Source organism: Cydia strobilella, chromosome 25 (genome assembly GCF_947568885.1).
Source record: "Cydia strobilella chromosome 25, ilCydStro3.1, whole genome shotgun sequence".
Classification (NCBI taxonomy): domain Eukaryota; kingdom Metazoa; phylum Arthropoda; class Insecta; order Lepidoptera; family Tortricidae; genus Cydia; species Cydia strobilella.
This window is the reverse complement of record NC_086065.1, coordinates 3,371,433-3,381,334: the sequence shown is the minus strand read 5'-3', so window position 1 is coordinate 3,381,334 and position 9,902 is coordinate 3,371,433. Positions and strand designations below refer to the sequence as shown.

Below are 9,902 nucleotides of genomic sequence, written 5' to 3'. Positions count from 1 at the left end.
ACTATCGGCCCATTGCTGTTCTGTCAGTTTTTGGCAAGGTCTTCGAAACCGTTGTCAACAATAGAATCAATAATCAAACGGCCGCTCAACTTGATGACGCTCAACATGGTTTCAGGACTGGTAGATCAACCACAACTAATCACATCTGTTTAGTAGATTATGTGACTACAGCCATGGATCACCGCTCCCAGGTTGACGCGGCCTACTTTGATTTCAAAAAAGCGTTCGATTTGGTTGACAACGACGTTTTGCTACAGAAGTTGGCTGGGTTCGGATTCACGCCTAGGCTGATGCATTTTTTTGCAGATTACCTACGCGGTCGTAGTCAGTACGTAGCAGTGTCCGGATATCAGTCCCAGCCATATTACACCCGATCAGGTGTTAGTCAGGGCAGCACGTTGGGACCGACTCTGTTTCTACTGATGATCAACGATCTACCGAAGGTCGTCAGAAACTCTAGGTGCCTGTTATTTGCAGATGATCTCAAGCTCTTCATGCAGATTGGTGAACGGGATGACTGTGCCAGACTGCAGAGAGATATTGGGGCTGTTGCAGATTGGAGTGATGCTAACAACTTGCAATTTAACGCATCTAAGTGTAAAACCATCACTTTTACTCGGGCTCGTTCACCAGTGTACGCTGCATACCATCTCCGGGACGTTCCGCTTGGAAGAGTCAGTGAAATATCTGATTTGGGACTCAAACTGGATGTGGAGCTCGACTTTCGTACACATATAACACAGATGTGTAAAGCCGCTACGAAAACGCTCGGGTTCATAATGAGGGTATCCGCGAAGTTTAAAAACATCAGGGTGGCGATATTGTTGTACAATGCTTACGTCCGCAGTAAGTTGGAGTTTGGAGCCATAGCGTGGGACACCAGCGAGGAAAAATACCAGTTAATGGTGGAGAGAGTCCAAAGACGATTCGCCCGACACCTGTACAAGAGGCAGTATGGATATTACCCTCTCCTGTATCCCTCGCTTTTCGTCTCGGGTATGGTGGGGCTTCACACACTGGAGCTAAGGCGGAAACTGTTGTTGTTAATGCACTGGTGTGCACATGGTGTAATAAACAACACAGTAAATAATCCGAGTGTACTGGAGAGACTCGGCCTGTTCGTCCCGGTGTGGCGTCCCTGTCCCCCGGGCCTGAGCGCGCTGCCCGCGCGGCGCCCGGCGCGCCTCTTCGCGGGGTGCCCCGCGCGCACCCGCCGCGCCGCTAATTCGCCCACGGCTCGGGCACTGGAGCTTCTTAATGTCTTGTCCATCCGTGCCCCACAGATCGACATATTCGCGGATAGTGTTGGTAGTTTTGGTAGAGAGCACTCAGTATTCCTGAGTCAATACCTGACGAAATAATGTTTGACTACTATTTTGTTATAATGATGATATATGTAAATAATTAATGATAATAATGATGATTTTAATGTAATTAATTTAATTTATTTAATAACCCTATATGTATGTACTATTTTTGTAAATAATTAATTGTGTTTTAATGTGTGTATTTGTTTTTGTAAATGCTACCGTAGTTTGTAATAGCTAGTTTATAAGCGATTTGGTTAAACTGTAATGCTTATAAATGTAAATAAATAAATTCAATAAATAACTCCGTAATAGATGGATACAGTCTAAGGAAAAAACGTGCCTCCATAATCACGAAAATTTGATTCTCGATCAGATGGCGCCACTACCTTTGGCCTACTCTCGTATAGAGGGCGTTGACGGTTTCGTTTGTTATTTAACAATTTTAACGCATATCAGTGAAAGAACATAGGTCAAAATCATAAAAATAATTAATGCAAATAAAAAAAATCATTTCTCCATATTTTAATACATTTTATCGTATTTTTATAAATCTTAATTTTTAGTTTTAAAGTGTGTCGATAGATGGCAGTGAATTTACTGTGGTTACAAAATTTATTATGACAGTACCGCTCTATCTTATTATATCCTCTTTGGTGTGATGAATGGTAATCATAAAAAATCTATATAATTTATTTTAAAAAACCATACCATAACTTTGTATTTCATGTCATTGATAGGTTGAAAATAGTTTGTAATAGAAATTATAGATAATAAGTGCCTAAAACGGCATTTAAGTGCAATTTAAGTGTCACTAAACTTGTCCGTTGGAATGGTTTAGATAACAATAAAACGTATGAAAGAGACAGGTCAAAAATATCTTTTCCGGTCCTTCGAACACATACATTGCATAAACTAATAAATTTAGACGCTTCATTCATTTATCGGACATTCCAACACAAAGAAACTGTCGCAAAAATGTCACAAAACCGCCAATTCAATAGCAGGTGTCAAAAAAATCTTCCCACGTACACCGAAAACGATACAAGACATGTATAATAAAAAAAAATCTAATAGATTCACTTACAAAAGAATCTACCTGTATTTTTTTCCCAAAGACGCATTGTTATAAGTATTTATACGCCTACAAAGTAAAATCCATAAGTTATTCGTTTTCTTTAATACCTTACCATTACCTGGGATGTTATGTCAATCGTCCACTAAAACCGAACCAGTTTATATGCAATTTCTGATCACGAATAATTGATATTATTGTGGAGGTCTACCTTATAGTGGTCGCTCTAAAGAGAGCACATTGAAAGGGATGGAAATAATACCCCTGCATCTTACCCAATGCGCATGTCCGTAACTCCTCCATTGTCAAAACCACATAACCTAATTCGCTTACAATAAATATTAATAACACTGTTTATTAAATTAAATTAATGCTAAAAGCAAACTCTAATGCTAGCGTTTTTAATTTGTGATGTGCTGTATTGAAATTAAAAATAAATGGCAAAGTATTGTTATTTTAACTGGTGATAAACAAGTGTGTACAAATATGCAGACAGTGCATTTTATTCGAATTCAAAACTAAATAAACGCGTCAGTGTTTTAAAAAGTGTAGTATTACAATCAGTCAGTGAATTTGCAATGTAAATATAGCAAATGCATTTGTTATTCCATCGAAAGGTCATTGTTCTTTACAGAGAGGGTGTAAATATCGATTTTACGCAAATGGCGGGCAGTTTGAAAGTTCCTTCGACAAAACAATAGAATAAAAAGAAAAAATGACAGGAAAACGGACTTGATTGTGTTTTGCTTTTAAATCGTAGTGGCTAAGGTTTTATTTAAAGCCAAGTTTTTAATAGTGAAGATATGCAAGCGTGCGGAGTGATGCAATTGGTACAATATGAAGTATCGACACCACAGTCTACGATCGCGGGCGATGTGGCACAACACTACGTGGCGCCGCCGCCGTATTTTGGTACGTTTGCATAGACCTAGCATTACATAGACCAGCTATACGCGTGCGCCCGTAAGGGATAGACATAGATGACGTCATAAACGTGGGGATACCATATTGGTAAAAATTACCCCAATATTTGATATCACGTTGGGGCGATTACCCTGGAGGCAAAGTTAGCTTGTTTGACGGTATTAAAAAAATGTTAAATAAAATGTCAATGGGCCGTTCTTTTTAGGCGTATAAACAATGAAATAGCTCCTATAATTCGCGCAGGTGGTACAAAACTAAACATGTTTAGTAAATAAAACGTAAAATAAAATGTATTATGGGTTTTAATTTAAAGAAATCACAAATCGCAATCACACCAATTAATGTACACCACATTTAATCTTCACAACATTTGTTTATTTTTTTTTTTGAATTAGAAGTACGAAAAAACTTCGAGGTCAAAATTACCCATAAAATTATGATATTTTCATCTGGTAACCCTAACATGATTGTTATGCAGCTAAATTAAGAAGAAGTTTAAAAATGGCTGACCTCAGACTCCTACCTACCTACGTAATTTGGGCGGATAATTTTACAAATAATGTTTTCTTAATTTGCGTAAATAATTGTGATATTTTTATTGAAATCGTTTGATTCTACATTGCTTTGAGTGTAACGTAATTTTACGATGTTTTTCTCACATATTGCGTTAAGAGGAAGGTGTAAAATACCGTACTTACGTGTGAAAGGTTATGATCTCATATTTTTGCTCAGAGCGGCTATTACAGCCGATTACAGAAAAATTCACCAGTATTTCATCAAAGTTCAAGCATTCAAAACGCTAACCATCACTATATTTCATAAGAGAAAGCACAATTTCATACAAAACAACGATAATTAAACAAGCAACGAACAAACATGACATGTCACGTACTTATTTGTTTGCCACAACCTCGGTTGTGGCAGCGGTGGAAAAGTGAAACTATGACAAGGACAAACAATAACAGCGCTTTCTCTGCTACTCCTACTGAAAGATACATAAGACTATCCCGTTCGGTCATTTTCCCCCACTCCTCATGACCGATCCAGTTATACTAGATTCATGTACGTTTGAGATTGGAATTTTAGTAACAGATGGCGTTGTCACTAAAGTACGGTCACAGATTATATAATACGGTTATATAATACGGTTGACTAAATTAAAATGTGGCGTAAATTTCGTTATTATTAATTTCTTGCCTATTGTGAAAACCGATGGAAAAATAATCCCTCTCTTATTTTGTAACCGAATTCAACATGTCGATTAAAAATGTGGTTTCATACAACATACAACTTACTTAAAAATATGTCCCCATGTGGTCCCCATAGTTCTTAATTCGCCGACGAAGAGCTAAGGGACATATTTTGCACTCATATTTTTACACTTGACTGTACTACCTAAAACAACTCTTGCTCTTAAAAAAATCATTTTGTAAACAGAAACTGCAGACCATAAGCATGATGGAACATTAGAGTTAGATGGTTAGACACAAACTACTAAGAAGATGAGTTAGACCAAGATATTAGGTCTGCAGCGATTTTGATAGCCTAATAGACTGTGCAACTGTTATTTTAAACGTCAAACTTCTATGAAATTATGACGTATAAATAACACTTGCACAGTCTAGTCTATCAAAATCGCTGCCGACGTATCTTACTCTAAGCGTTTTGGTGAATTCGTTTATTATTGAGAATAACAAAACTCTGCATGCGTGCGTTCAGATTGCGTGCATTTAGCGTGCGTGCGTACGTGCTACATACGTGCGTGCATGCGTGCGTGCGTGCGTACGTGCTACATACGTGCGTGCATGCGTGCGTGCGTGCGTACGTGCTACATACGTGCGTGCATGCGTGCGTGCGTGCGTGTGTGTGTTTGTATTCAGCATATGTTTGTAGGTAATTAAACTAATTAACATTTACCGATTTTTTTCCACAGCGGCCGTCAACTGCGCCACCACCGCGCCCTGCCGCCGCCACAAGTACGCGTGGTGGTGCGTCGGCTGCGGAGCCCTGGCTGCCGCCCTTGGGGGCCTGCTGGCGCTGCAGCACATCATAGTGCGTGTCTACACCGCGTCCCCGCAGCATCTTGAAACTGTGCCCGCTGCGGTACCAGCTGCTATGGTATGTTACTTCTAGCTTTGTATGCTCGCCTGGTACTTTCGTTATACAGCTGTGTGGTTTTTTTAGTTCCGTACCCAAAGGGTAAACGGGACCCTATTACTGAGACTCCGCTGTCTGTCTGTCCGTCTGTCACCAGGCTGTAAGTATGCGCTTTTATCATAAACCCGGTAATATCCCAAAAAATATGACGTTTTCAATCAAAAGGTACCACATTGTCGCTTACCATAAGGACGAAAATTTCTTGTATCTTTATACGAAAAACCTGTCAAATGATATCAGAGCGTCCTTGTGGCAAGCGACAGTGTGGCACCTTTTGCTTGAAAACGACACAAATGTAATGTTTCAGCTGGTGCTAACCGGCGTGTGTATAATGAGTCTCGCCCGCCGCCGCAACCGATACAGCTATATGGTAAGAAAAGTATGTTATCACTCGTTATTATTGTTTTGCTGAATGAATGGATATGTGCAGATATCGGATTTTAAAATCTAATGGTAAAATTTTATGACAGGTATGGAAGTCATTTGCCCCCAAAAATCCGATGCCTGGATATATTACCTATTGTGCTTCTTATTTGTGGTATTTTTTATAAAAAAAAAAGTCCTTATTGTCGATGGCGCTTACGCCATTATTAACGATGCTCCGATATAAATACAATGCCGTGCGGCGTAAGCGCCATCGACAATAAGGTCCCTTTTCATAGAAAATTCCCCATTTTAAGTTATAAACTATTTGTGTGTAGTGTCTAATATAAGAATCGTGTGGATTTAAGAGGTTAGGGCCGGTACACACGGACTGCAATCCGACTGCACTTTGTATGGGAACTGCACGCTGACGTTGCAGTTGGCATGCAGTCGGCGTGCAGTTCCCATACAAATAGCAGTCCGTCTGTGTCGCTGTCGGCCCTTACGCAGCTTCTTACGAAAGCGAACAACTTGCGAAGCGAAGTAGCGTGGGCGTTCGCGTTCGCAACGAGATCGCCCACGTAGGACACTTCTATAGGTATCAAAGGATTGATTCACCCCGCGCCGCATCGCTTCGCTTCGCGTTCGCGTGTTGTTCGTCTACGTAGTACGCTGCGTTAGTGGTCGCCCGCTTCTCCATGCAAACTTAGTCTTTGCCTCTCTAGATATTAACATAATATAAAATATTTTTACACAGTTTTATGCACATTACAAGCGTGCGCCTTTAATAGTACATTATGATACAAGTGTGCTAAGTTGGTCATTACACACGAGGCGATATTGTGCGCGCGAGCTGTAAGCAAGCGCGCAATAAGAAAGCCGATGTGTGTAATGACCAATGCACAAGTTTAACTACGTTTTGTTTTATTAATTCTGATGCTTACTATTATCAAAGATAGATATAGGTAACTCCGTAATAGATGGATACAGTCTAAGGAAAAAACGTGCCTCGAAAATCACGAAAATTTGACTCTCGATCAGATGGCGCCAGTACCTTTGGCCTACTCTCGTATAGAGGGCGTTGACGGTTTCGTTTGTTATTTAACAATTTTAACGCATATCAGTGAAAGAACATGGGTCAAAATCATAAAAATAATTAATGCAAATATTTTTTTTTTATCCATATTTAAATACATTTTATCGTATTTTTATAAATTTTCATTTTTAGTTTTAATGTGTGTCGATAGATGGCAGTGAATTTACTGTGGTTACAAAATTTACTATGACAGTACAGCTCTGTGCTATTATTTTCTTCGCATAATGTGGCTTTCCATGACAGAAGGGTCCTTATGCTTCAAGTGCAATATTAACACATTCAGTGCCAGTGACTCGCCAGGGGAGTTCTCTGTGCGTAGGCGCTTTTCGCTAGCTACGGTTTGTCCCGTGTTATCGGCTACGCTCGTAGCGCGTAGCTCGGGCTGGCACTGAATGTGTTAAGGAACTTTCCATATAAAGCATACCAAAGATAGATATAACTCCGTAATAGATGGATACAGTCTATCAGTCTAAGGAAAAAACGTGCCTCGAAAATCAAGAAAATTTGATTCTCGTTCAGAGGGCGCTACTAGCTTTGGCTTACTGTCGTATAGATGGCGTTGACGGTTTCGTTTGTTATTTAACAATTTAAACGCATATCAGTAAAAGAACATGGGTCAAAATCATAAAAATAATTAATGCAAATAAAAAATAACATTTATCCATATTTAAATACATTTTGTCGTATTTTTATAAATCTTCATTTTTAAATAAAACTATGAAACGGGACCCGACGGGACGGGTGACTTGTCACCCGTTGACCACGAACGCTGTAAAGGGTTCGAAACGTCGGGATGTATTATAAATTCAATATACGCGATATAATCCGTATTCATAGTTTTTTCATGAGTAACTATCGCGGTAACCGAAGACAATATTATCTTCATTTTTAGTTTTAAAGTGTGTCGACAGATGGCAGTGAATTTACTGGGGTTACAAAATTTACTATGACAGTACCGCTCTAGTATAAGTTACTCTATGAGCATACCCTTCTCTGATGGAAAGCCACAAATAACTATGGTTTAACACAAAAATAATTTTTCAATAGAAATCATGCGATTGTTTTGAGAAGTCAAGAACTGGTGTTGCCACTATGTTTCGCATTTAGTTCCATTCAATTTAATTTCTAAAGTTTCACGTAGCTTGTATAAGCAGTTTTACTGTAGTGGCTTTCCATCAGAGAAGGGTCCTTATGCTCCATGTTTATAAACCCTTCTCTGACGGAAAGGTTCCTTAAAGCATATGAATCATAGGACCCTTCTCTGATGGAAAACCACGTATATTTGAAGGTATGATTTCCGTTTTCAGATCAAAGTAGTTGGTGCTTGCTGCCTGGCCTGCGCCCTGACTTGTGTTCTGGTCACCATCACGACAACATACATACATATGAACAAGTAAGTTACTAAATTGTGGTATTTTCTATAAAAAGGGACCTTATTGTCGATGGCGCTTACGCCATTATAAACGATGCTCTGATATAAAATACGATGCCGCGCGACGCTGTGCGGCGTAAGCGCCATCGGCAATAAGGTCCCTTTTCATAGAAAATGCCCTAATTAATTTTTCGAAAGAAACGTCTGCGAATGATGCTATTAAGCTTAGAAATAAATTAAAAGTGGAAAAATTCACTGTCTTGGGTGGGACTTGAACTCACGACCACTGGATCACTAGTACAGTGCTCTACCATCTGAGCCACCAAGACCGTACCCAACGAAGCGAATATTCCCACCATATATGAGCCACTAGGGAGGCTAGCGACATCTACCGTAAGAGTGTTATTCTTAAACCCACCCAAGACAGTGAATTTTTCCACTTTTAATTTGTTTAAGTTAGTTACTATCAAGTGTTAAGGGCATAGCTTCTGAAAAGGGGTGATTTAGAATAGTTATGTTGTAGAATACTGGGATATTTCGGCCACATAGTGCGAAGGGGAGAGGAGAGACTGGAAAAGTTAATAGTGGTCGGGAACACGGATGGCAAACGTGCCAGAGGCCGGTCTCCCACCACCTGGTCACTGGTGGACAGACCAGCTAAAGAACTCATCTTCCTCTACAGTGGCAAAAAAGAGTAGAAATTAAAAAGTAGCAACACCTTAGTGTCGTCCCGTTTTTCTTAGATTGATTTGAAAGGGACGACACTACAGTGTTGCCACTTTTTAATTTCTACTCTTTTTTGCCAGACTGTAAGTTTTGATCTATAGTGAAGGATGCGATGGACAGAAGCCGATCGAAGCAAATCATACACTCCAGATGTAGATCAGATGGTGATGACCACGTCATGAGGAAACGACAAGAGAGAGAGAGATGTGGTAGATAGAGAGAGGGCCACTGAGAGTTGTTCGGAAGTTTATATAATAGCGACTGACATTTGGAACTCCGTAAGCGCGACGTAGGTTTCTACCTAATTGCGTTCTAGCCTTCCTAACGCCATCTGTTAGAATCTTGTGACACGACGTCGACACTACTTTTGTATGTTATAGTTTGTCACGAATAAATGCGATGATTTCTGATTTCTGACAGTACCGGAGGTAACGCCATAGTTATTTGAACAACACCAGCTCGTAGTCTCTCGTTTTCTTGAAAAAACTGATGATGAGATGAGATGCAAATTTTCAGTTGTTTTCAAATACTTACAAATACAAATAATTTATTGTACGAAAGGAAGTAATTAAAAAAGTGTCCCGAAATGCGCATACTAACGTCGAAATTTGGCATTCTCGCGTCCCCATTTGGTCGGTCATAACCTTACAATCGAATCAAGTAGGATCGGCTAACCAATTTCAATTTTGCATCCACACCTGATTTGATCAGACAATTCAATCAGATTGGGCGAAAATTGTCCCGTCTGGACGGGCCTTAAATTGTACATTCTTTTATTTCCAGGCTACAAAAGCTGCAACACTGCGAATACACTAAGAAGGCAAGGGCGTGTACCTGCTTCTCTACACGCCCAGACACCGTTCACGTCGGCAAGGAAGATGG

At 39.8% G+C, this 9,902-nt stretch overlaps 1 protein-coding gene and 1 non-coding gene across 3 annotated transcripts in view; one reads left to right on the top strand and one right to left on the bottom strand.

Annotated features, from left to right (window-relative positions):
• Nucleotides 1-2,606: 2,606 nt before the first annotated feature.
• Nucleotides 2,607-9,902, top strand: part of LOC134752791 (uncharacterized) — a 38,592-nt gene continuing 31,296 nt past the window's right edge. The window contains exons 1-5 of one of the 2 annotated variants that reach the window (XM_063688503.1): nucleotides 2,607-3,294; nucleotides 5,240-5,424; nucleotides 5,771-5,833; nucleotides 8,230-8,315; nucleotides 9,804-9,901. In XM_063688503.1, the coding sequence (XP_063544573.1) occupies nucleotides 3,186-3,294; nucleotides 5,240-5,424; nucleotides 5,771-5,833; nucleotides 8,230-8,315; nucleotides 9,804-9,901 (541 nt within the window). In that variant the 5' untranslated portion in view covers nucleotides 2,607-3,185. Of the gene's footprint in view, nucleotides 3,295-5,239; nucleotides 5,425-5,770; nucleotides 5,843-8,229; nucleotides 8,316-9,803; nucleotide 9,902 lie in introns of both variants that reach the window. The other variant, XM_063688502.1, reaches the window with a different exon arrangement.
• Nucleotides 8,551-8,623, bottom strand: Trnat-agu (transfer RNA threonine (anticodon AGU)). Its single transcript has one exon. It is a non-coding gene; the product is annotated as a tRNA-Thr (tRNA).